Genomic DNA, 27,729 nt, shown 5'->3' on the forward strand with positions numbered 1-27,729 from the left:
GGAAAAAGTCATTGGGTACAATTTCTGAAATCGACTTTGAAGTATTTTAATCAACTGAAGACAATGTACTCGAAGGCCTTTTAGTTTTTGGGTTAGGGAATGACATAATTTGAATTTATGATGCAAAAGAAGGGAGTATTCTAGTCTAGCACGAGTTTTGGTAATTTTTTCAAGTGAAATAAGAAAACAGCATTTTTACCATTATAATAGAATGAATACTAATGAATATATGAAATGAAAAACAAGTGAAAATATGTATAGGTTGATGGGTAGACTTGGTGGGTAGACACTACTGCAACCTTCCTAGAAATCTGACGACAACAACGAGTGAAAAAGTAATGGTTAGATGTAGATGATATTATTAACACCAATAATGTATTTGCACTAAAATAACTTAAATAAAAGAACACTATTAGATTAAATTAGTATATTATTTATTTGTTAGTTGATATGTAGAGTACAAATGTCCGAATCTGCATTGGTTGTAGTAAAACCACAAGATCACTTAACAGAGTTTTTGCCTCGGAATTTACAGTTTCTTGGTTACCGTCGTCTTGGTCGGTGCTTCTGAAACTCAGTCTTCTGTTTTCCTCGAGCCATTGGTTACCTCCAAGGGTCGTCTCGCGAATGGAGTTGATTTTGAAGGTCGTGAAAAGTTCCTAAGAATTTGATAAAAAAGATTTTATTTAATAAGGTATTGGTGATGATACTCATGGTATGGTAGTAACTGGTAATAACTGAGCCTTTGTATTAAAATTTTGAAAGCCGTATATACCTTTAGATCGACAGATGCTGGCTGTGATAGTACTGGATCATCGGTCTTTTCGAATGTGTGTTCTAATCTTAACAAAAATGTCGAGTCCGTCCATGGCTCTAGCGTCATGATGTGGACGTTATCAGGCAGAGACCGTTTTAGGCCTGAAAACTATTTGATTTGCTAATATAAAGAAGACTTGGATTTTCCCATAAGATTACCGTTAGTAAACGATCTTTATTGTACTGATCAAATGATTTGGCTTCTGTTGCAGACACAAACACCCAAGAATCCAATAGTTTTTCTTCGGCAAGTTTATGTTCAATTGTAGTAGCTGTAATTTCTAAAAAAAAGGTTAATTATTTTTTATTTACAACTTTATAAATTAAATTGGGTTAATAAATAATTAACCTAATAATTAGGTTAATAAATTAGGCTCTTGTTTGTAATCTGATCACCTTTTTACTCAATATATATATATATATATATATATATATATATATATATATATATATATATATATATATATATATATATATATATATAACCAAGATGCATGGAAGAACCTAATATAAACTTTTTATTTGTAAGGTCGCACTGTTTTGGTTGTATAAGTATTTTTTATCATATAATATAATAATGAATTTATCTATAAGGGATATAAGAAGAAGAAATATCGTCTTTTCACAATGTTTTTCTTCATTCGATGATAAATATCAGTTAATGAGTCAACATTAATTTACATATTAAACGTAATTTTTATAAAAAAGTTTTTTATGTTGCATTAAATATGTGGTTTTCACTGTTTGATGACCAAAATGTTGGCAAGTTGAAGTTATTATAACTGTGACTGAATCTTTTAGAGATCAGTCAATTTCTTTATTGAAATTAGTGAAATTTAAACAATGACCAAAAAAATTAACAGATGTGCCCCTCATGTATCACTAATATGCTTGTTGAATTAAGTATACGTAACTTTTGATCATACCTGACTGAGTAGCCGGCTCAACATGACCCACAACAACATAATGTGATCCACGTACTACGATGGGTTTACCGAATTCTTTTTCTTGCAGGGCTTCTTCGACTCCTAGAGCATCATCTCTCAGGCAATTTCTATGCAACTAAAACCAAATAACATTCTTATTAGTGGGTGGAGTTTGAAATGAAGTTGCAGGCCTGCTTACCATTAATTCTACTTCCCCATTTTTCAAACTGGAACCGCCTTCTGCTCTGTCTGTCAACACTGCAAATTGCAAATTGTTTTCCTCATCTTTTAACACGATTTTTGATGTAACCGGATAGTAATTTGACGTCTCCGCATCACTAACGTCATTCTTCCAGGTTGGTCTGTAATTCTTGACTCGCTTCATAGCCTCTCTGCCATTTGAGTCGGTGTAGAACGTAGATTTCGTTTCTAGGTTTGTCGAATATCTTGTTATCACCTCCTTGCCCGTACTGGAATGGTAATATGCGAATAAAACGCTGTTATGTGTGCTGTGTTCCATTTATCCTACCTTCTTTCTAAAGGCCCAATTATCCAGTCGAATTCTATGTAGTTTTGGTGGGCGTAAACTCGTACTACTTGACTGACGTAGTCGGAAAATTTTTGATGTACTTCAGTGACGATGTTGCCAGTGTAGACGCTGAACTTTGCATTTTTAGCGATCGTTTGTGCTTCTCCATCGGGTCTGAAATTAAACTAGTATTTAGATAATTTCTAATACATTCAAAATTATGACCTGGAATGAAAATGGATTGTTTAATGATCAACGAAAGCTTCAAGGAAATCCTTGATATAAATGAGAAAGATGGATGTGTGTCTGATATGATAAATACATCCTACCTATCAATCCATTATTACATTCAGATACTATAAAAAATATATTCATCAATTATCGAGAAAAAGCAGCAAAAGTAGTAAGTGCGTTAATAATAAAATAAAATATATATAATTTTGAGGAAATTGAATTCGAAGAAGAATATATCCAGTGTGGAAAGTGTGTTCAACTCTAGGGTCATATCGTACGTATACGTAAACGTAGAAGCTAGAAAAAAGTAGAAGTAGAGAACATTATCAAGTACTATGACCAAAGATATGAACAGATGATCGATAATGATGACTTAGTCAGAATATTAATGATAGTTTAACATTTGGTGTTAGTTCAGTGAAGTTGCTACTAAAACTTAGTAAAGTGCACATAAAAAACAGTAACGTAGATGTCAAGCCAAAAGTGTCTATAGAAGAATAAATGTTTTGTAATTTTAATTAGCATAAGCTGTTCGTTTCGCTATAGATTGCTAGAATGAATAATAATACCAAAAAGGGATAATTTGTGAAACTCATTTCAAACCTGAGAAAAATATCAGATAATTGGTCAAAAAGCATCCTTATTCTTCAGATGAAATATTAATTAATCTCTTAGTAACCGATCAGTTGACATTTTTTAGTATAAAAAAATAATATAAAGCAAAAAATATCTAAACTAAATTTTTTTTTGTTCATTTTGCATCAGGCAATTTTCAGAGCACTGTAATTGTAAGTACTACGTACTATGATAAACAAATTGTGAACAGGTCTGCAGTAAAATAAATTAATACAACGATAATACAATATAATATCAAGTGTTATAGTTACCTAAACAAATATGCCCCAGTTGGTCTAGATCCCGAGGTAGCTCCTTTGTAGTACCAAAAATTTTGCTCAACTTTTAAGTCAATGTTACTGTAATTTATACGATTAACGATACCAGCTATGGAATCGATGTAAAAGTTAATATTCTGCAAGTAAAAAAAAAAGAATTGGTTGAGAATCTCGGATACTATTTTTGATTATGGAAAGAAGTATTTTTAACCGTTTTTTTTTGCAAAGGTTCTAATCGGTTGAATTAATTGATTGATTGATTGGTTTCTGTCAATCGTCCGCCAGTTAAACCATGTCGCACCTAGCTGAAGAAATGACAGATGGCGTTATGTCTGGAGAGAATGCTGAGTACTGCAGAACTTCTACAACAGTGTATCATTCACAACTTACGCAATGTGTGATCGGGAGTTGCCATGATTGAGAAAGACTTTGTATTTTTAACTTGCTGTTGATGGTCTTTTTGTAACAATTTGTGTTGTTCAGTTTGTTCAATTGGAATTAATCTACAGTAACAGTTTCATTTGGTTTCACCTTCTTGATCCCGCTGTATGCACAGCAGGACTTTATGGTCATGAATATTCCGTTTATCTGTGATGACTCTACTGGACTAATCCATGAATAATCCATAATCTTCTTATGTTCTGGTAAGCAATGAAACTGTAATGTTGAAACTGTTCGAAATGGCATTTTTACGTATTTCATTCGTGGAAAGCAAAATTATGGAAATCATAAAAGAAATTGATTCAGATATCATATATAATCAATAATTGAATCATATGCATTAATTTAGAATTTTAGTTTTCAACGATTGCCAGTTTATATCTTTTAATTATTATTACTAATGCTTTAAAGAATTTTACGTATATTTTGCAAAGCGATTACAAATTTATAGGCTGATTCGGTTAAATATTCTGGTGTAGCAGACAGCATTGTATCTCTTTTTAACTGGAATAAAATGAGAAGGAAAATCTGCTGTGGGTTTAAAAGGAATTCTACATTTTAACAAACTGCTATGGGCAAAATGTTCGATGTCATTTATAACGTTCATTGACTGGTTTTGTTGAACTATTTTATTGATCTGTAATTTTAATACTTTAAATATTACTTTGATACTTACACTACCATTAGCTTCTTGATGCGTTTTTATCTGGTCTGGAATGGTAACTATATCACCGTCCGCATATTTTTGGACGTAATAAGATTTGTATCCAAGAGGCGGGATATTTTCAGCAACAAATACTAGCTCTAATGTCGTGTTACTTTTCCTCCCAGGTAGATTTTTCACTCCTTCTGATATTGGCAAAATCTGAGTATTTACAGCTTTACCTGTTGGATGTTTTAATCACTTTTTATTACATAGGAATAGGGGATAGGAAAAGGAATATTAGAGTTTTACCTACCATCAGGTCCTATAACGCTGTAGAGTTTTTCATTTACGGGTAATCTAACGACTTTGTTCACGGTCCTACTAAGGGGGTTATACACTGTTACAGCAAACTGATTCGACTTTTCTGTTATTGCACACTGGCTCATATTTGACAGTAAGCAAGACTGGAAGTTTTCAGATTCAATATTGACGAGTTTTCTGAAAATCAATTGTAAACATTGATAATTATTTAAGATATTGTTTTAATTTTGTTGGAGATTCAGGAAAAAATAGAATACGCCTTCGAGTTTCGATCCCTTCTTATATTTCGGTATTTGAAATTAAAACAATTATTAAAACATTCAGAACTGCGTTCTATGTGATTTTCAAGAAGGAAATAGTATTTTTGGTGCATTATAGCTGGTGGTTTATGTTGTGGTATAGATCCTAGTAATTACCTGCACCTTGGACAAGAAGTTTGAAGATACGAAAACAAGTGTTGCTGGATTAACGCTCAAGACTCAACTTAATGGCACCAAGAACTTTCGGCTCAGCTAGGAGTCACCAAATAGCATTTATTCAAAACTGAAGTTGGATACTACATATGTTGATCGAATACAATCTAGGTCAGACGATGGAACACTGATTTTCATGATCTGAATTTCACTGATTACCCATAAAAAAATGATTTTTATAAAAAATTGTTAAGCGAAATAAAGTTATATTTTTTACAAGAATTTAGAATAGAAAAAGCAGTATCTAGATCTTGAACAGTCCAGGACATCGACAGCAAAATAAAATTTTTTATTTAAAGATCTCTCATATTTTGTGGAATATAATTGGGTATTTTATAATAAGCTAATCGAAAGTAGTGAAACGGTGACTATGAAATGCTATAGCCATCATTTGAATACAATGAGCTAACAAAAAAGGTTGGTCACGTAGCTCAGAAAACTCTCTTGAATTTAGCATGAGAAATCTCCTGCAAGTAGAATTTTCACAATGATGATTGACGATCATTGATGGCATTGAAATTCATTGATGCTATTAATGAATACCAATATAATTTAGTTAATTATATGACGATATTTCATATAAAAAGCAGTCCTTCTATAATAAATATTAAATTTTTCCGAAGTGATTTTCTATTTAGAAGAATGTGTTGGATATATGGAAGAAATTCGGGCCTATTTATATTCAGTACGGTACTGTTTTATAAAGAAATCCTTGAATCCATATGCCATATTTATTTCAATGAATTACATCTTACATTAGATATACTTAGTACAAACTTAATTTTCAAATTAATTTATTACTACAGTTCTGTTGTACTTTCGTTAATACATAAGTAAGGCGAGTATGGGATTAATTATTATATTATCCTTTATATATTATCCTGAAGTTGAGATTACACTTATACACTAAAAAAGTTCGTGTGGTTTGGTTCGCTTCAATTTTCTGATTTCCTGCGTGTTCAGTAGCTGTATTGCTTACACGTTGTTGTGATTTAGCAATCTTATATCATGTTTAAGGCGAAATCTTGGATCACTTCGTATATCCATTCGATTTCGAGGTCATCGTGCAACTCTTCATTGGTTATGTCGCGATACGTATTGTTAATTAATCGTAGAACTTTGTTGTTAGATTACTAGTTGGTTTGATGATTCAGTGCAACCCCATATTTGCACACCATAAGTCCAAATTGATCTCTTTGATTTTAGGTCAAGTTGAGAGTATCTGCTGACTAACCAGTACATTTGCTTGACTTTGAGTCTAATTTGCTCAGATTTTTGTCATTTTTGAACAGGATGTTTCTAATTTAACCTATCATCGAGATGTATGCCAAGGTATTTAGCTGATTCTGCTTGAAGAATCGCGCATCCGTCAAGTGATCTAATTAAAATGGGCAGATTTGGAGCTATTAAGGTGTATTTTCCAGTTTCTAGCCCATATCTAGATCTTGTTGATCGCTACTTGTACTTTTTCTACAGTCTTAAATAGAGATACATCTTTTGCCACGATACTGTGACGTAGGTAAATATTGTAAGTACTGTTTCTTTTGTTGTTGGGATATCAGCAGTATAGAGCAGATACAGTAGTGGTCCTAAGGTGCTACCCTGTGAAAATCCAGCGGAAATCGGTTTAAGTGCTAAAAATGGCCCTTCACGCGAGGCTCTAAATTTTCTTTCGAAAAGACATGATTCCATTAGTCGACAGTAATTATGCAGTAGCAATATGCTCATTTTGTTTATTATTTTCTAAATGCGATACCCGATATATGCACACATGACACCCAAATATGGGGTAGTCTCAAGAAGAGCAATTTGAGCATAATACGGCATAATGGTAGCATAACGGTTTTAAAACACATAATTGAAGAGTGTTGTTACTGCCCCTTGGTAATTTCAGGATAGTGATCTTGATAGAAATTTGGAAACGAACATTATTAACCAGACCATTAAAAACAACATGTTCAGAACCACGAACAAAGACTTCTTCACCATAACATAGTGTGACTTTTGAACAAAAGCAAGGCACGGTGCTAGTATACACGTTAATACTAGAGTAAACGAGTTGATAGAACCAGGTTTTAATATGAAAATCATTAGTAATTCTTTTAGCAATTTAGGACTGCATAATATTAATCCTTGAACAAGAATTGTCCATATTTTATTTTTAGTGATATTACTGAGATATAATTCAGCAATAAAAAAAATCGAAGTAGCACTTACGCTAATGCTTGCTCAGTAACACTATCACAATTTTTCATGCCAATAGACAGTATCCTGGAATAATCAGCGGCTACAAACTCTTTTTCAGTCCCCGTAATGGCATCATGATGTTGCATTATACCCATAGCATCTCGGAGCTTATTCAATTTTTGTTCGTTTTCTCTAGGTAAATTAGTTAACGTAAATAGCTGCTTGCAAACCTGTTAAATAAACAATTTTAGTTGAGGCTTCTGGCGTCCGATGGGATCTTATACGCTCACCTGGAGAAAATTGTTTCCGACTCGTTCGAAGCGCTTCAGGCTAGCTCGGGAGGTATAAAATCCGGTCCAGTACTGGTGAGGGTCTGACGCGTAGGGTAGAAAATCGTCCGTTTTCAAAGGCGAGGATAGAACTCCTCCGGATTCCTGCTGAACAGCCGCAGTGTAACAGGAGGGCGTTGAGTAAAAGGCGTGATATTTCTTTCCGTAAAATTCCTGCTTGTTGTTGATGTGCCTAAATATTTATCGATAATTATAAGTAAATGTTACTCATCTAATATGCCTATTCAATAATAGAGCATCAGCATCTCGCGATGTTGCCGCATCGACTCAGAATTTTGATCTACAACGTTTTCCGGTTTCTAAACTTTTATTATTGTCACTGATGTTTTAAAGAATTTTGTAGACATTTGACAACAGGATCTACCAGTACCAACACAAATTGTATTCGGTTACTTATTTTGACGAATCAGAGATAGTGTCTCTTTTTAACTGGGGTACAATGAGAAGGATACATTCGACCCGAGTTTAAAATGAATTTAACTGCAAACTGCATTTGGCAGTATATATCACGTAATTTTTTTTAGTGCATTAGCTGTTTTATCGGAAGGGCTATAGCAATACTAGGAAGTTCATTAAGTTGCCAGAAAAAGTGAAATGAAAAAAGTAGTTGTTTATGTCAATGATTCTTTGTGGTATATCTTTCGCTGTGGTATTTTTTTTTGAGAGAACTAATTCACAGGGATCTAAATCTGGCGAATAAGTTGGATAATTGCTTTATTATCGAATTTGAATTCGTTAATTTTAGCGCTGGGTGATGACAATTGAGCGGTGTGATTAAGTTTGCTAGATTAATGTAGTCTGTAGTATAATGTAGTATAGTCTAGTAATGTATAATGTAGTCCTGAAGATTTCAATAAAATTCTGGATTTATTGATATACCAGTCTAAGGGTAAGTCATGAAACAAACCTTTTGTGTATCCCAAAACAAAATTGGCGCTAGCACTTTTTTTAGCCCATTTGTCAATGTGAACTAGATTCAGAACCATTTCATACGACTTTTTGGATTCTAGTTTTGATTTACGGCTAAAACCCATCCATAGTGGACAAGGCAGGAAATCCGTTTCGATGAAACTGTGCTAATTAAAAGATCAGGTAAATTTTATTAAAAATTTCAGGAAGGTAGCAAAGGATCATAAGTGATAAAGATAGACGAGCAATTTTGCGATTTGTTCAAATCCTTGTTAATGTTAAAAGCGGACGAAAGTGATCCTGTCGGTGTAAAAACAAATATTAAAAATATTTAAGGGGTTCTACAGGATGCTAGACATTTAAGGAAGAAATTTTACAGAAACCATCTTTAAGTGAAAATAATAAACATAAGAAATAATGCTTACTGTTTGCCGAAGAATAAATGTTATGGAAACAAGTTCATGTAATATTTTCGGCTGAAAATAAATTGAATTTATATGAACCTGATGGTTATAAGTGTTACTAACATGGTTTAAGAAAAGATGATTTTTACTCCTGGACAGTTGGGTGGAGGTAAATGTTATGTATTGGCTTGGTATGACTTTTGAACGAAAGGCAGAAAAAAACCTAATTTCTGGGAACTTTAACAGAATAAGTTATATTAAATTGATCAACGAGCAGTTAACTAAAGTTGGAACACAAATTAAGTGGCCAGCGCCTCATCTCGTTTGAATATTATTGAAAATTGTTGGACTAAGCTAGCAGGTTCTGTGTATCCAAGTGGTAAACCAATTAGAACAACTAAAAAGTGCTACCCAAGATGAGTTGAAAAATTAAAATTATTGAAATAAAAATTAAATTTTTTTTAACGATCTAACGTTTTTAATCGTACGATCTAAAAGTTAATAACTTATTCTTATTAAGAGTTGCAATGAAACATGTTTAGTGCGCTAAAGTTTTGTCGCGGATATTGTATCAGAAAAAAAGTACCGAAAAAGTACAAATGTTTTAACTTAATGATTTTATAATGATGTTTTACTCCTCAGGATGATAATTGGACAGCACTTGATAATGAACGAAATTATTTACAAAAATACTAGGCAGTTTAACATTACATAGTAACTTACTTTATCAGTTTGTCAAGATTCCTATACCACATCTCAGCGTCCTGGTATGAAAAGTCCCTTCCCATCGGTATCATAACATTGCTAGTCTGGTGACTGTTGAGTAAGGGCTCAATGTGACGTTTTATGAACTCGTCGCCCTGTTAGAGAGAACACGATTTAGTCTGCTTTACACTATACTTGATGTTGTATTATACTCTTTTTTCAATGTTGTATTCGGGACTTTCCGTATCGTCAACGAGCGGTTCATCCGAACAAAATACATCAAAACAGAAGTTACTCGGCGGATAATAATGATCTGGTAAAATACTGGTAAACAAATCACTAGATCTACCTAATAAGAGAAACTGGTTATAGTCCGTTCAGTAAAACAGTGAACTCACGTCATCTAAATTGATGACGTCAAAACGTAGCAATGTTGCTGCAACATCTCTTCTATCGATCACCTATCAGTTAAGTTCTAAGTGGGTTTTTTTTTATTTAGTGGTATCCCCTGAAGGCCTAATCCACCTAATTAACAATTGTATATCCAAGTAATATATTTTACTTTCCATAGAGAGCGTATATACTTTATTACGTTTGATTCTTGTTTCCTTAGTTTGTTGTGTTTGCATACATAATTAACTGTTTAAAACTAGATTTAATCACGGCAAAACAGTTATTATTCTCTTTCTCTTCACGCATTTTAATCAAATACTCATGTATATTCTGAACAATTGCACACCAGAATACCTCAAAAACTTAATACTTAGCAGTAAAATGCTTACCTCTGAAGAGGCTTACTCTTACTGGCAAAAGGTGGCCTTCATTATCTCGTTCCTGTTCCAATTAACTGATTATAGACAGAATATGTTCTGTTTGACTCCAGCATTTTCAATTAAAGTAATAATATGCAACGATTTGAAATGTGTCAAAGGAAACAAAGCATTAAAACAACGTTCGCCGATTTGTAACCTGAAGAATTTTGCAAACGTTTGACAATCGGACGATTTTTGCAGGCTGATTCGTTCACATGTTTGAAAGTATCAGACAGCATTCTATCTCTTTTTAAATAGAATAATATGAGAAGGAAAATATTGTCTGATTCTAAAACGAATTTAAAAATTACGACAGGCAATACAACAAACATATTGTTGACGTGAGTTTACTGTTATTTTAAATAGATTATAGATGTATTTTAGTTCGTTTTCTTGGTGTTTCTACCTAAGTTATTACTGCCTCTCCAAACAAACTCCAGTTGTTTATTTTTTAATCGAAGTCTTTTATCTTCGTAATCGATCCGCACCAAGACCACTCCGTCGTAACCCAAACCGGCAAATATCGAAGCCATCTCGCTGCTATGACCGAACGGATCGATCTGCCACCCCAACTTTGGCCTGCCGCATTCGCCAAAAGTCTCGTTCAACCTCCTGCGAATGTTCAACTCATAAAATCATCCGGGAAGCGAGCGATATCACGAACCTCAAGCCCCAGGCCATTTGATCGATGATGGACTGGTAGTTGGTGACTGCTTCGTCGTTCATGGACCATCCTCCGCCGATAAATTCGATTTGTCCATCATTTACTAGCTTGCGAAGTACGTTCCTGTCCTCCTCGTCTTGTTCCATCCACCACTTCCAGAAAAATGCCGTCTCGACATAAATGAATCTGAAAATAATCACATCAGATCAGTAGTGTGAAGATTTTGCGAATTAATGGTACTTACTTTCTATCTTTCTTTCTTCTGACTGAAGTTAGTACGGTGTCATATATATAGGCCACAGCTGCACGGTAAGATTTATAATTGGCTGAAAATAAGAAATAACATAATGTAGTGTTACTTTTGTTTTGGATGATAAAATATACTTTATTTTATAAAGCTATAAAAGTTATAATATTTCAAAAGGTTTAGAAAACAAATACTGATAATTTACTTTTAAAAATATTTTATGACAGTTATGACATAATTATTTAAGAAGAGATGACTACTTGAAAGGGACAAAGCGACACTGAGGGTAAACACATCAAGTTATCATTCCGACGTCTGTTTTTAGATACCTCGTGGTCGTTGTCTCGTCTGGATAGCTTATAGTTGTAATAAAATTAAGTTTGTGTATCGCCTGTACCTTCGCCCGCCATTATGCCTTTGAAGAAAGAAGAAGGCTTTATATTCCAATAGTCTACGACTAAGAAGCTGAGCTACTACCGCCCTCTTTTGGTAGCATCCTGAACTGCAAGCTTTAGTCGAAATTCCAATAGATTATGTTAATTCACACCAAATTCAGTCCGCCTTTGGTGACATTACACCTTGAATTGTGACGAGTGTACCGGAAATCCAGAGACTAGGGGTATTTTGCAAAGCTTGAATGTTTCTTGGAATAGTTTATGGCTAGTGGGAACTAGAACCTAGTGGTGTTTGAGCACCTTTAATCCACTTTTGGTAACTTTACAGCCTCAGCTGCGAGACTTTTGCCCGAACTCCACTTAATTATACTGAGTTACGCTTCGAGTAACAGCGGAACAATTGCTAGTCCAACGCCAACCTGCCTTTTTTTCTTGATTTTTTTTCTTGTCATTGAATTAATGAAAAGAAAACAGCCTTATGATATGTGCAGAATCCTACCGACTGTGCCAGTTTTAAAATGTGAAAACAAAATGTGTTATTAATTATGAATGTAAATAATTATCTGATAGATACCTCTTCTTAAAATTAATATAGCTTAAAGAATGTAAATAAGAAGTTAGAAGGGGAAATAGAAAAATATAAGCCCAAAAAAGAGTACACAGCAGTACTCTCATTTCTTCAAGGCAATACTGGAAGAATACTAAGGAAATAATACTTTTTGTTAATTAATTACAGATTTACACTTCGACAGATTTTGGATTATAATTATGATTCATTTACTAATATCTAATGTCATTTGACCATCATGTGATCTCTTTTAACATCAATGATAATGAAATAAACGTTATATTATAACACTGTATTTAACTAAATTGTTACTAAATATCACAACTATGAAGTTACTATTGACGAACTATATTAGCTTCCGTCTACAGGACATGATTTTCTCTCTTTCTTCCTCTATAACCTCTTAATAGAGGTCCAGCCACTCGATTTTCAACACATTTTAAAGTAGCTATGACTCTAAAAACTTTAATTATCAAGCCACTCCCAAATCCAAATTCTGAATTCTCTGCTGTTTTTTTGAAATATACATGCACAAATCTGTGTATCTTTGTATTTTGATGTAGCCCTTTATCACTTTTGCTTCTGTGAGTCATATTAGTTTGTTCGTGCCTAGAGACATAGATATATTTTGTTAAAATACTGTCTCTTGTCAATTAAAAGGTTCGTTAATTAATATTTTTCAGTCTACTCAGATTCCAGAATTATATATATATATATATATATATATATATATATATATATATATATATATATATATATCTATTATGTTCACGCTCAAGATATCCAATTTCTGAAAGTGTCGATGAAATTCATTAAAATATCGGGGGAGATTGGATACCAAAAAAATTCGATCACGACTTGAAAATCAAGGGAAATATGCTGGTAAATTTTCATGCATCGATCCTATAGTCCGGACTTCAATCACTAGAGGATGCTATGCGTGAAGGAAATGTCAACATTAACTGTTCTCTAGATTTGGGGTTTTCAAATATATTTTAATGGTTTCCCTATCTAATGTGTGATGATTTTGTATAATTTTCTGTTTACAGAAAAAAAATACGTACTTTAAGATAAGGAGATTCTGTGAATTTGATAGAAAACAAATCTTATGAACCAGGAAAAACTATTTAAAGAATGAAATTCAATCTGAGAAAAAGGGACCGCAAAAGCTTTCTAATTCAACAAAATATTCAATAATTCGTTTTATCTCAGCCAGCATGTCATTTGTATTACAGAAGTTAAGATAACCATTAAAAAATATGATCTCATGTAGCTGTAGTTGTGAAATAAGGCGTGAGAGATAAGAGATTTCGCAGTGTGTTTTCGAATTGTTCGCCCTTTCAGAGGGAAATTATGAAAACCCATAAATAGTCTGACACATTAGGCTTCAGACAAATGAAATTTCATACAAGATATAGTGGGCATGTTGATTTAAATTTGTAAATTGCATGATACTAATGTTTGTATTGAAATAGTGTGTCCAAAGTTCAGAAATATCAATTTGGCATCGTGGACAAGAATCGTAAATTTCAAGGATCCCAGAAGGATCTGTGTATGATGAAGTTTAATGAACACCTATTGAGTAAAGCATAATGATCATATACTTCTAAGAGGAAACATATAAAATCTGATTTCTCAATAAAAATCATGCTAAGAGGTTACGTCACTCCGATAACATCTTTTATTATTAAAATAGCCTCTTTTGCGGTTTATGCAACTCATATATGACTGTCGAGAAACAAATATCCGACTGTTTGGTGTAAATTTTGAGCTAGTTACATCACTGGGATTTACTTTTGTGAAACAATTCAAAAATTACATGAGATATGATTCTTTCTTAAGATAATGGAATTTAACACTACTAAATCTCCTTTTTGAGTGCTAGCCCATAATATATTCTATATTCTACGAGTTTGATTCTTTACAAATCAGTAAAAAACAATTTAAAAGATAATGATTATGTTTTATATTCAATTTAAATCTCGTGCATATTTTGAGTTGCCCTTATATAGATGGCCTCTATAGAACTTTTCGGCGAATATGGGGCCATGTGATGTTTAAGCATATACCTTTGCTAAGAATATTCGTTAATCAAGATTTAGCGTCAATTTTGTTATTAGATTATTTAGCCAAGAAAAAGGCATATTAGTAAATTTGAGCAACATAACACGTTTCCAACCACGTTAACAAAGTTTTTTCAACTCTCAATTATGTGTTCCTTCTGAAATAGCGACATATTAAATAATAATGCAAACAATATCCTTAACTACATTTATTTTTTTAACGAAATATGACCCTTTAAAATATAGAAACGCTACACATAACCAAACTAAATTGAAATGTTATTCATTTCAAGTGCGCATGTGTTCAACCAAACCAATCATCTGTAGGTCACTGTTAATCACTGACGCCAAATCACCGCCCAGTTTGTTATCATCAAGCTAAACCTTGAACTCTGCGCTCATATAAAACACACTGACTTAGGAGCCCGAAGTTAATGAAAACAGAAATCCTGGTTGATATTTCGCACAGGACATCGACCCGCCATCACTGGACAACACTATATTTCATTCAGCTGATTTATTAGTATATTATTTATTATTATAGTTTATTATTATATTTTATTATTATATTTTATTATATTTTATTAGAATATTATAGTAATTCAATAGAATATGTCTTACTTCCATGGTAGAATTGATCCACTGTCTTCACCCATCCGACGTCATCGTGACTATGAGGAAGAAGATGAATATTCACGTATCCGGATTTTATCGGTGTACACGACTAAAAACAAGTGAACAGCGACGTATTAATCAGAACGTTACATTTTGAATAAACCGTTACCTTATAACCACATCTCTCTTGGAATATTGGCACACAATTTATCTGCGTGACCATCAGCAACAATAATATTTGTTCCAAACAACTCATATTCGGAAATGCAATCGGAGCGTTAACTGACTGATGGATAACTCTGAAATTTACTAACGATTCTAATGATTCCTTATCGTAACATTATCGTATAAACGATTGTTTTGTTTTTGATAAATTTGGCATTTTGAATCGGTAATCGTTATGTACAGTAATTGTAAGTAAATTGAAATTCGAAAATTATTATACTTCATTTAAATAATGAATTATTATTATATTATGCTGCGGTTTGACATGACCCATATATTATAAAATGTATCATGAACAAATACGTAGCTTTATACAATGAAATATAATTGTTAGTTAGGTAGCTTAACCTTGAATTATAACTGAATAATATACGAGGAACTTTCTCGACGTTTGACGACCAGTAGAAAATCAAGAACGAAAAAAAAATTCTCTTTCCAAATCCAAATAAAAGGTCCCTCTAATTATTATTACTGACGTTTTGAGGAATCCTGCAGACATTTGGCAACACTTTCGACCACTACCAGCACGATTGATTTCATAGATTGGTTCGGTTACATGTTACATGCTCTGAGTTTCACATTTTTACAAACTATATTTGGCAGTATAGCCTATCCAAAGAAGCAGTGATGTATTGCTTGCCGTCATTTGTAAATTAGTTTTAGAATTAGCCAATATTTAACTTCTCATTTTATTTCAGTTAAAAATTTTTTGCTGTGTGGTAGGTTTGAACATCCGTAACCGAATTAGCCTGCAAAAGTAATTCGGTTGTCAAATGACTGCAAGATTCTTCAAAACATTAGTGATAATAAGACGTTATAAAGTGGCAAACGTTGTTTTGGCGCTTCGCTTGTTTTTGATCTTGATATTAGCTCTATTCGAGATCAAATATATGAAATGTGTAAAAACAGTGAGTACACAAACAATTCTTACTATATAAACATAATTTAATAAAAATCATTTCAGAGAAAATTGTTAGTCTGGAAAGTACGCATAAAAACTTAGGGATATGCAGCTTTGTGAGGGATGTAACTCATCCCTTCATACACTATTAGGGGACATAGGATATAAATGGTATAAAGATAACCTTCGAAGAGGTCTAATAAAGCTTCCAGACATTGCCTTGAAAATAATTGAATTTTTAAAAGCATACAATAAAATCAAGGAGGATATGTGATTAGAATTTGTGTATCTTGACGATACTTGGATATTTTAAAATGGTGTTATTCAATGCTGACAATATACGATATACGATAACTATAGTAAATCTTACTGTAAAGTGTGAAAGATTTATGTGCACAGATATGTGTGTAATTGTTCAGAATATACATGAGCATTGTGCCAAAATGTGTGTAGAGAGAAAGAATATTAATTGTTTTGCAGATATGGCAAATGCATTAGGAAAAATAAAGTTATTAAATCTAATTTTATCAAGAAAGTTGTATACAGGTTGTAGCAAAAAAACTAAGGAGAAATACAGTAATATAAAAATGACTTTACAAGAAAACAATGTACCGAAAGAAACAAGAACTAAGGGTAAAAGGTAAATATGATCTCTAATAATAGTAAAATATATTACATGAATAAAAAAATGGTAATTAGGTAAATTAGTCTTCCAGTGGATACGTACGGAAAAGTTTTACCAATAATAAACTAACCTAAAAACTATTGGGGCTGTATAATTGTAACTGTGGTTTTGATTATTCGATAATGTATGTATTAGATGTACTATAATGTAAAAATAAATTATATTCGGTAACATTTTTGCTTTATTATTTTATTTAGATTAGAATATTATATGTCAAAGACAAAATAAACTAAAAATCAGAGTTGATGCGGCAACATAGCGACGTTTTGTTGTCATAAATTGAGATTACGTATGTTCACTACTTCTTTGGATATACTATATTCGACGCAATCTATGACGCGCATTAGATGTTTTATTGAAAAGACTGTATAGTCTATCCAATAAAACAGTCAATGCACGTCATCAAAATTTAAGACAACATCACGTCGCAATGTTGTCGCTTTAACTTAGAATTTTGGTTTGGAACGTTTATCGGTTTAGAACCTTTAATTATTGTTACTAATGTTTTAAGAATTTTTGTAGACATTTGACAACAGTGTCGACCTGTACCAACACAAATTTTACATTTTTACAAACTGCATTCGGCAATATATTCGACGTCATCTATGAGGTGCATTGTCTGCTTTATTGGAAGAACTATATTTTCAATAGATAACATGGAATGAACAATTTATATTCAAGATTGTTTTTTATTTAAAATTTTAGAACAAATAGTAAGTCAAAATTATTGAGAAAATAATAGACATTTTTGTTCTGCGTTTGAAGCTTTGCCAATGTTTGATAATCAGTGACTTCTTGATTTTCCGCACAGTAACTTTAAGTGGATCGCTTGAGCCTCCAATGTGGGATTTTGAGCAAGCTGAGTCATTTAGTTTTTATTCGATTCGAGACAAATCACAAAAACTAATGAAAGACCTGAGGATGTGCTGTATCCATGTGTTATGGATGGGTTATGGGTGTCCAATTATAAAAGAAAAACTTTAAAACAGTTAAAATGACTTTATTTATTATAAAATTTAAACTACAAAGAATAGACGGATATATACGATTAGTGACGCCAACCTTCACACTGTCAAGGTTGCACCAACGGTGCGCTCCTTTGACCAAGTACTTAAATGTTTTGTGTTTGACGATTTTGTTTGAAGACTCGTATATTTTGCAAGAAGACTGTGAGTACTTTGAAGATTCTGAATGTTGTGTTTAATTACAGGGATACATTGCATTTTATCCCCTATCGTTCCTCCCTTGGGTACCTTATCCTGAGAAATTATGCTGGCTTAACTATTCTACTCATCACCTGATTAGTTGTTATTTCTAGGGAGGGAAAGACCTATCTAATGATAATAATATATATCCGAAAATTTCCTAAGATTAACCTTTCTCATGGGTTTCCAATATGCTTCTCGAAATATATCGGTTTATTAGCACCACCAGATGCTGAAGGCCGAAGGAAGTGTCGTTTGGTCCCAAATATGGCGGGTTTCATTCCTAATTTCTTGCACATTAGAAACATAATACATTATGTTAGACGCCTAAAATAATTTATACAGCTATTATTAAAAAAAAACTAATTTATTTCAAGCGTAATATATCTCTAGTCAAACCAAATGTATTTAATTAAATGGAGATTGTGTTGAGAAATAAAGCACATTTTGCTGAGAAAAATAGCTTTTATTCAAAAAGTCACTAACTTATCAAATTGTCCTCGTATCAACATGTGCTGTTAGGTAATAGATAAAGGCAACTAAAAAATGAAAATGAGAGATTGAGATCATTCAATATTGTGAATAAAGGAGATTTTGCAGAATTAATCTTCTAAAATTTTGTTCAAAAAATGTTCAGTTGAAGAATTGCTACGTACTATTTTGAAAATTCGTACTTTCAATCGGATATAGCCTCATGAGAAAAGTATAGAAGTGTTTTGTAAATTTCCCAAAAATCAGCTTTAACTTAAATATTTTAAAAATATTAATGCTTGAGACCAAGCACGTTAGTTATCAGTCATTTGTCATTGTTATAGTCAATTTGTTAGTTGAATTTTAGGTTGTAATTATTTTACTAGATGTTTCTGTAATGACATTTTCAATAATTAGTTTTAGAAATGTTTTGATTGGCTCACCATCACGAACATGTATAAATATAAGTGACACATGTTTTTTCATTTCATAATTTTCTTGCTTATGATACACTTTCTACACAAGAGACAAGCTTTTGTAATTTAATTTTGATGTGTAAACACTAAAGAATTTTTTAGGTGCTGTAGAACGTTGTTCATTCTATTTCTAAAGAGTTATTTCACATACAAGTTATAATTTTTGTTAAAATATGCTTTTCTTTGACACCATCCATCATGTTTCTGCACATTTACTAAATAAGGGGAATTTGATTGTGCTAGTATATCTATATATATATATATATATATATATATATATATATATATATATATATATATATATATATATATATATATAGTGATACAGGAATCATTGGAGATTGAAGGTTGTTTTTAGGAATTTCTATATAAAAAATATTCCATAGTATCCATTGTACAGAATTTGTAGAATTTTATATTTTTTAGTAAAATAATGAATAAATTTATCTTGGCATTGTGTTATCTTGGCATTTAATTTAAATCTGTTCTAATATTGGACAAATAAAAATACGTATTCTGTGTTTTGATAACATCGATTCTGTTTGAGCAGTAAAATAAAACAGATCAATCATTTTTATTTATTGGTTCTCATCTCGATACTAATAATAAACGTTCTTATCTGCATGGGATTTAAACTGACAACATATTTTTCTAATAATTCGTCGTCTTGGTGATTGTCGTTCTCAAGTTCCCTTTGATCTGGTGAGTTAAACATTAACCTCTGGTTATCTTTCAGTAGTTGATTTCCACCTAAAGTAGTTTCCTGGATTTTTTTGATATCGAAAAGTGTAAATAGATCCTGAAAATGTCGTTAAAATTTGATGTAATGAAAATGGCCTAATATATTGCGATTACCTGTAAATTGACTTGAACAGGTCGTGATAATGTTGGATCTTCGTTCTTCTCGAATGTGTGCTCTAATCTTAGTAAAAATGTCGAATCTTTCCAAGGTTCTAACGTCATGATATGTACATTATCAGGAAGAGCTTTTTTCAATCCAGAAAACTAAGAATATTAAAATAAAATCAAATACTTTTACAAATAAAAAAAATTAAACCGACAGGAAAAATAAATAAGGGACAGTTATATTAAATTAGATTTGTTTTATATGTAATTTAATTTTGTTTTGTGTTTTTTGAGGGCTCGGCACCGACTTCAGACTGATCAGTTGGTATTATATTTAGGTAGTATTATTTAAAATAATATTGCAAATAGATAAATAGGCTTAGGTAAGTATTAAGCTAAATTGTGTGTATATAGCATAATATAAAAGACGTGTAGTAGATAGATTAAATAATGTTTTTGTTTATTTTTATTTAGCTATTACAACGATTATTAGGTATAAATTTTATTTTAAACGTTTTTTTGTGTGTAAAAAGTCTAAGTTTGATTATTTTATAATTTTTAGTAAGTTTCTTATTTATTTTTTGAAGTCGGTTCAATTTTTTTTTGTAAAAATATTTTATTTTTTCACTTTTTAGTCTTAGATATTTATTCAATAAATTACGCAGTATTACAATAGACAGGTCAAGTAAAGGTGGAGACCGCATGAGGAAAAATAGGAATAAAGAAATAATGACTGAAGGTAAGGAACGATTAGAGGTGATTTGAGGAATGTTCTACCCAAACTAGAACAACAACGAAAAGTCGTTGTCACCACCGAGAATCGAACCTGTGACTTCCGTGTGTGAGCTGAACCCTCTAACCACTACGCCATAGAGGCAATTGCAGTATTTCTAGGGCTTACGATATGATATGGTTAGTGCTTAAAAATCAAACTGAATGGTTTTTGTACTGAACGACTTTGGAAAGCAAACCCTTAATGAAAAGTACTCAAAAACTCATGAAGGTTATAACGGTCCGGTCACTACAATTAGTTATATGTACGTTTCCATAGTATGTAAAGAATAATCTTCTAGCTCCTAACCCTTGAGGAGTTGTGTCTTCAGTCACATCATCTCAGTGATAACATTATACACAAATATCTGATTATGTCAGATAAAAAATATGTGAAAACACTTTAATAAACAACTTGGTTCCAATGGGACCACCTCGGAAGTGTACTCTTTCGAATAAAAAAAAGGAATTTTGAAAATCGGTCCACAATTGACGGAGACATCAGTGAACATATATAAAAAATAAACATACAGTCGAATATAAAACCTCCTCCTTTTTTGGAGTCGGTTAATTATACTATTTTTACGAAGTTGAACATTTCTAGCACAATTTTGTTTTGGGAGATGTGTAAAGCCAGGTAAATTGCATTTCTGCAACATTTCTGTTCACGGTTGAACTAAGAACTCATCAGTGATAGTTCTGCCAAAAAAATATCTTCGTTCTCTTTTTTATGCAAATTTTTTTTGAAATTTATATGACCGTTTTAAACAATTGGGATGATGTTATTCCACAACAATGTTATTCTTCAATATTACAACGCTCGACCACATGTCGCAAAACCGGTGAAAATAACTGAAAACATTAAAATGGGAAGTGCTATTTTCCCGCCATATTCTTCAGACCTTACTCCTTCTGATTACTACTGGTTCCAATATATCAGTCGTGACCTGTCTGACTTGTGGTTCACTTCTTATGAATATGTCAAAAAATGAATCGATTCGTAGCCTTTTATATTATGAGGAAGTATTATTTTAAGTAGTGTATTTTTATCAATTTTTAGATAACGATATATTTATTGAACAATCTGTAAAAACAGTATATTTAGATGTTATTTGAAAATGAAAAATAATGTTCTTATAAATACGGAATTTTAATCCAGAACATAAAGTTATAAAATAAAAAAGTAGATCAAAAGGGATCTCTCCGATATCTGAATACTTTTGGTATGTCATTATTGACGAGGCCTATTTATATAGTATACTTATTAATATATATTATAGTATACTTATCGTCAACAACAAAATTTTTGTTAGATTATGCTATCATATAAATCTAATGTTAACAATTACGAAAAAAACAAATTTGAACAATATTTTAATTAAATCACTTACGATAAAGTTAATTAACTGATTATTTTATTAGATATGAACACGTAATTTCAACAAAATGATGGATATACTGTTTCCAGAGAGCGTACTTTATCGTTTAAAAGTTTGAAAATCTTATACTTTATTATACTTATTTGACATTAAAAGATATTGCAATAAATCTTTTTTACCAACGTTTATCTAGAGTGGACCTACAGTTTAACGTGGGCTCCGAACCACGGTTCTCGGCATTAAGCCTACCAACTTCGAAATCATCCCAGAAGACATCCGGTCTTACCCAGCCTGGTTACTGGTGTGACTGGGATCATTTTCCTTGTCGAATTTTTCACTCTTGAATAGGACATTTGCAAATATTAAATAATCACAAACACTAATTTACGACCGTGCTCCAGTTGGATTTGAACCCGCGACTATCGCAAGAGTAAGTGGACCGTTCGGTCGCTTTTACTACTGCATCAAACACGCCAGCAGTCACTGTTTTTATATTAAATATAATCTAATCATTTGCAATTTCAAAAAATATTGATTCAGTTTACTTTGTGACGTTCGCGCGCACAAAATAGCAGAAAGGAAACATATTTCTCTTGAACAGCTAACTGCAGAAAATGCCGGTGTTTCTGTTAGTGTTAACTCGAACTGTAAAGACACTTTAAAATGTCTACTGTCTACTAGCAAATTTATTAACAAGAAGAAAATATTAAGCAAAATTAAAACGGAAATGCACAAAGATAAAAGTAAAATACAAGCAGCAGAAATGAAGAGTTAGGGGTGTTACCAAGATGGATAGCATGAGAAGTGAAGAAATAAGAAAAGATATCAATATTTAATGGCTGAAAGAGTACATAGAAAGGAGACCACTTAGTTGATGGAGACACTTACAGCATATGGAGAACATAAGACAGGTAAGAATATACGAGAAAGAATGTCAGAGAGGAGAAACATCAAACATTAGGTCAACCAAAGCGTACCTGGGGTAATATATAAGAGAAATATATCAGAAGAGAGAAAAAAACTTGGGTGAAGTAAGAATACTGAATAGAGTATGTGAAAATAGATACCCTTGTATGTTAAAAATTATAGATATATCATTAATTTTTCATAGATGGATATATTCCTTGTGTGTTAAAAATTAAGGACTGGAAATTAGTATGACATTCAACAAAACAGACTGGTTAGTTGGCAATCATTTGAGCTTTTCCCAATGTGTTAATATGTTACTATATAAGCATGTGTTTAAATCGATAAGAGAATTTGTAGAATAAATATAGGTAAAGTCTATAATATATGTTAATCTAGCAGTAAAAGCAAAGAAAGCGTTCGTTAATCGTTGAAATATTCCAGAATAAAATAATAGGAAATATAGCTAATGCTTTGTTTTTAAGATCTACAGATAAATTCCAGGAAACCACAAAAATTAACGTTAAATAAATCTGGCTTCACGATAGCACCGATGCAGAAACAAGATTCAGGAGAATAAAGTTGCTTCAGTAAGAAATAGTACAAAAATTAGAGTTTATGTTCAAATAATTTCAAAATCATTTCAATAATAATAAGACTTACCATCATCTTGTGTTGTTGCTTATAATCATTGAAAGTAATTTCGTCTGGTACTGAGAGAAATACCCAAGAATCCAGAAGTTTTTCGTCGGCTATTTTGTGTTCTAACGTGGATAAGTTTGGTTCTAAAAATATGTTGGATATAGAGGGAATTGATTGTTTTTTGGATTTTAAATTACCTGTTTCAGAATTGTTTTCCAGTTTTGCACCCACTACGTAATGAGATCCTCTAACCATGATAGGTTCGGTATAAGCCAATTCAATTAGAGCTTCAGATACGCCTAATTGATCATCCGCCATGGTATTTCGTAGCAACTGTAAATTATTACAAACAGTTAGAAATAAACAAGTTAATTCATTTCTTAGATAGTTATAGTTATTTACTGTGTTGATATTTGTGGTCTACATGACTTGATAGAGAAATATTCGTTTTCTGCTCAAAGTAAAAAGTAAATGAACGATCAGTATAGATTAATCAGTATAGAGTAAGTGATAATAGATACTAAACATACATGGTACAAAAGGTGCTTTTATAATTATACGCTGCACCAAATATGTCGAAGTTTCTGTTATCTAATCTTAATTGCTGGGTGACATAAGCTCCTCAGGAGAATCTTAAACGCTCCATGGTTTGTTAGAAATAATCAAATTCACAGAGAAACTGACACTCCAGAAATCAATCATCTCAATCAGTCAATCACTTCATATCTCAATCCTTCCACAAATAACAACTCAGCTCAATTTCTTCTGAAAACGCGCTTGTTCGCGAGCTGGTGGATATGCTGGGAGCTTAGCACCGCGTCACCGCCAGCATACGCTTTTCCAGGCTAAAACGACCTCATCAGTCGCTGCGGTCATAACTTTTGCTCCCATACGACAGCATCCAGTCGTGTGTTAACTCAAGTTCTCAAATCGATAGTTAGTTTCACTATATGTTTTTTGCCGGGTTCTCCTGCCCAATAACAACTGCCCGGTTAGCGGGTGCCATATCTTCAAATTTAATGCAGTAGCAGTAGCGACCCGCAGGGGTCAACTGTGAGGTGGTGTCGGATGAGTGTATTGGTAAGCCCATAGGCAGTTCCACATAATCCGTTCCAACTTGTCATTCCAGGGCAAGTCTCCACGACCAGATATGCGTCATGCATTCTACCGCCTGGTTTTAGACCAGACCAAAAAAAACACATGCTAATTCAGAATTATTTAAATCCATGGGAATGATACATAAGACAATTAAATGACTCTGTAAGATAGGTATTTTATCGTACCCGTCATATTTACCGAATATTGCTCCTTCTAATTACTTAATGGTTTCCGACTCTATCATGATTTGTCTGTTACGGTCATTACTTCACTTTTTGTGAAAAAAAGACAAGTTTATTTTTAAATGATAGGTGGGATTAATCTGTTTATTTATTTTATTTTGAAATAAACGTATTTTTGATGACCGTCAAACGGACCGAACTAATTTGTACTCCAAATAAAAATATAGATAATTAATTAATTAATTAATATAGTGTTTCTCAATGAACGTATAATAATGATTGGGGTGATTACATACCATTAATTCTATTTCTCCATCGTGCAGACTCGAACCACCTTCAGCTCGTTCTGTCAGGACCGTAAGACCAACGTTTCTCTCCTCATCCCTGATAGATATTTTCGATGTCACTGGGTAATAGTTGGAGGCCTCTCTCTCGATTTTTTCCACATCCCATGTTGGTCGATAATCCCGCACCCTCTTCATCGTTTCACGCCCATTCGAATCGGTATAAAACACCTTCTTGTTGTTTAAATCCGTGGTATATCTGGTAATTACCTCCTTTCCATGTAAACTAAAACAATGTTATGAAGATGTTCCGTGAAATTTGCTCGTGATTGTCTTACTCTTCCATCTCAAGGGGGCCGATAATCCAGTTAAACTCGACGTACTGTTCCGTTTCGTACACCCTGATCACCTGGCTGGCGTACTCGTTGAAGGTTTGATGGACCTCCGTCACTAGTTCGCCTCTGTAGACTTCGAATCTCGCCGTTTCGGATAACAGTTTTATTGGGTCGGATGGTTCTGGCCTAATGATGTTATTAAATAATGAGTACGACTACTATATTCGGATAATTTTGTGTATGAGAAGTGTTGATCTTTAACGAAGAATCTTGAAAGATTTACTGTATAGTCCTTCCAATAAAAAAGCCAATGCACGTCATCGAAATTTATAATGCAACTTTGCCGCACCAAATTTAAGTTTTCGTTTATTTTGGCTCTAATAACAAAATACTAATTAAATATTTTACATATTTACATATTTATTGAAGGACTTAAACTACAGCATAGAAAAAATAGAAATTTCACGGTATAGGCGACCTTGGGGAAATGTTTTGTTTAGTTCAATCAACTGTAGCGCTGCGATCGCAAATTGTGATTGGCTAGTTTAAATTCCTGGTGCCGCCACTAACATGAAATGTGATTGGTCGATCAAATTGTGTGAAATCAGCATTTTCTATGGGCGTCCATTTTTATGTTTGTTGTTTGTAGGTTATGGTTTTTGTTTATATCATGAATTTTTCGTCATATGCACAACGATATTTTCTGTTTTACATTAATTATTATGGAGTAATAATATAAAAATTGATGACAATGCGTCAGTGTAGTAAAAGATGTAGTGTACCGGGGTAAAAATCTACTAGGGAAATTAGACATCGTTTCCCAAAGAATGATTTCGCTCCTTTCGAAAAATGGGTTGATCAAATGGTAAATAGTAGTAAGTTACCTGGATAAACCACAATGCAAATATATCAACGTCATAGTGTTTGTTATGGACATTTTAGTGAAAAATTTAGAATTATCCTTCCTTCACGAACAGGTATTAGGGTAAATGCATATCCATCATTGGTTTTATCAGGTACATATAATATTATCTATCTACTACATGTCTGTTTATATATTGTTTGTTTACAGAAAATCAAAACCTACTTATGAAGATGTTATTAGTAATAAAATTCAATTAATCTACCGTATCCGTATGCTGTCATTTGATGTATGTCTCTACATAAAGAAGTCTTACAAGAAGGTAATAATTAATATAACTGAATAATTAGTAGTAATAAATACTACTTTTAATTGTAAAATATCCCTAAAATATTTGCAATACTTTAACTTTTTAGAACAAACAATGTTCATTCATTTTATAGTAAAGGAATTATATATTTAAATTTGATTGTCTTGTTAAGAAAATATTTGTTATGGTGCCATCAATAAATTTAATTGCTACTTTTAGGGGATTTATTACCTTAAAGAAATCTATTTTGTCTAAATTTACAAATAACTACATTTGTTTAACAAATCTTAACCAAGATTGCTTAAAGAATTTTGTTGGATCTATTAGAGGTCATGGAGGTAGAAACAGCATCCTTCCCTTAGTATGTTTTTAAACAGAAAGAAATTTTTAAAAGGGCACATCACTTCAATTTTTTCACATCATTCTTCCGGAGAAAATTGTGAAGAAGATGAACATGTTAGATAACTTATATTCTTTTTTAACGGAAGATCTAGTACCACTTGAGATTGTTAAATCACCAGTTGAGTCTATATTTTCAGTTCCAGAGAATTTTGCTCTGAGGAAAACGAGTCTAATATTGTATTTTAGTCTTATTTCAGGCTATTTAACAAAACTTCTGAAAAAGAGACAACATGCAATATTTATCTATATTCTATATTAAGTAGTTCCACAGATTAAATACTCTAAAATCTAAATATTTTTAAAAAACACATAAATTTTTAGTGTTTCAACTGTCCAAGCCATAATATTTTCAAGACCAAATTTTAAGTTATTATGAGGTGTGATTGTATTTTTGGTTTATTGAAGTTAATGCAATATCAACAGAGAAGGATTTAAAGTTTATCTTCAATATATCAAGATAAGTTAGAACTCTAATAGATCCCATAAAATTGATGGCACTGAACATATATGGGAAGGCGTTATAGAAGAATTATAGATATTTTAATATTGCC

The 27,729-nt window shown here is 32.3% G+C and overlaps 2 protein-coding genes and 2 long non-coding RNA genes across 4 annotated transcripts in view; 1 reads left to right on the plus strand and 3 right to left on the minus strand.

Moving 5' to 3' along the window:
• Positions 1-412: 412 nt before the first annotated feature.
• On the minus strand, positions 413-15,526 carry LOC143198581 (lysosomal alpha-mannosidase). The gene is made up of 18 exons (XM_076407901.1): positions 15,368-15,526; positions 15,205-15,307; positions 11,555-11,636; positions 11,311-11,496; positions 11,053-11,258; positions 10,047-10,183; positions 9,853-9,989; positions 7,757-7,988; positions 7,497-7,696; positions 4,799-4,983; positions 4,516-4,724; positions 3,393-3,535; positions 2,272-2,445; positions 1,942-2,212; positions 1,743-1,878; positions 976-1,097; positions 776-925; positions 413-659 (listed from the first exon to the last, which is right to left on the minus strand). The coding sequence occupies exons 1-18, from the start codon at positions 15,452-15,454 to the stop codon at positions 435-437; spliced, it is 2,985 nt and encodes a 994-aa protein (XP_076264016.1). The 5' UTR covers positions 15,455-15,526; the 3' UTR covers positions 413-434.
• Positions 15,527-16,831: 1,305 nt separating this feature from the next.
• On the plus strand, positions 16,832-17,182 carry LOC143198582 (uncharacterized). The gene is made up of 2 exons (XR_013006247.1): positions 16,832-16,964; positions 17,024-17,182. It is a non-coding gene; the product is annotated as an uncharacterized LOC143198582 (long non-coding RNA).
• Positions 17,183-17,994: 812 nt separating this feature from the next.
• On the minus strand, positions 17,995-19,363 carry LOC143198247 (uncharacterized). The gene is made up of 2 exons (XR_013006186.1): positions 18,386-19,363; positions 17,995-18,323 (listed from the first exon to the last, which is right to left on the minus strand). It is a non-coding gene; the product is annotated as an uncharacterized LOC143198247 (long non-coding RNA).
• A 362-nt stretch (positions 19,364-19,725) lies between these two features.
• Positions 19,726-27,729, minus strand: part of LOC143198583 (lysosomal alpha-mannosidase) — a 28,905-nt gene continuing 20,901 nt past the window's right edge. Inside the window, exons 13-18 of the mRNA XM_076407902.1 lie at positions 25,608-25,790; positions 25,282-25,555; positions 23,903-24,038; positions 23,727-23,848; positions 20,017-20,166; positions 19,726-19,960 (exon numbers count right to left, since the gene is read on the minus strand). Coding sequence (XP_076264017.1) covers positions 19,736-19,960; positions 20,017-20,166; positions 23,727-23,848; positions 23,903-24,038; positions 25,282-25,555; positions 25,608-25,790 — 1,090 coding nt within the window. The 3' untranslated portion in view covers positions 19,726-19,735. The remainder of the gene's footprint in view (positions 19,961-20,016; positions 20,167-23,726; positions 23,849-23,902; positions 24,039-25,281; positions 25,556-25,607; positions 25,791-27,729) is intronic.

Source organism: Rhynchophorus ferrugineus, unplaced genomic scaffold, assembly GCF_030347505.1.
Source record: "Rhynchophorus ferrugineus isolate W39M unplaced genomic scaffold, kcgeb_rfMv2 rfM6, whole genome shotgun sequence".
Lineage (NCBI taxonomy): Eukaryota > Metazoa > Arthropoda > Insecta > Coleoptera > Curculionidae > Rhynchophorus > Rhynchophorus ferrugineus.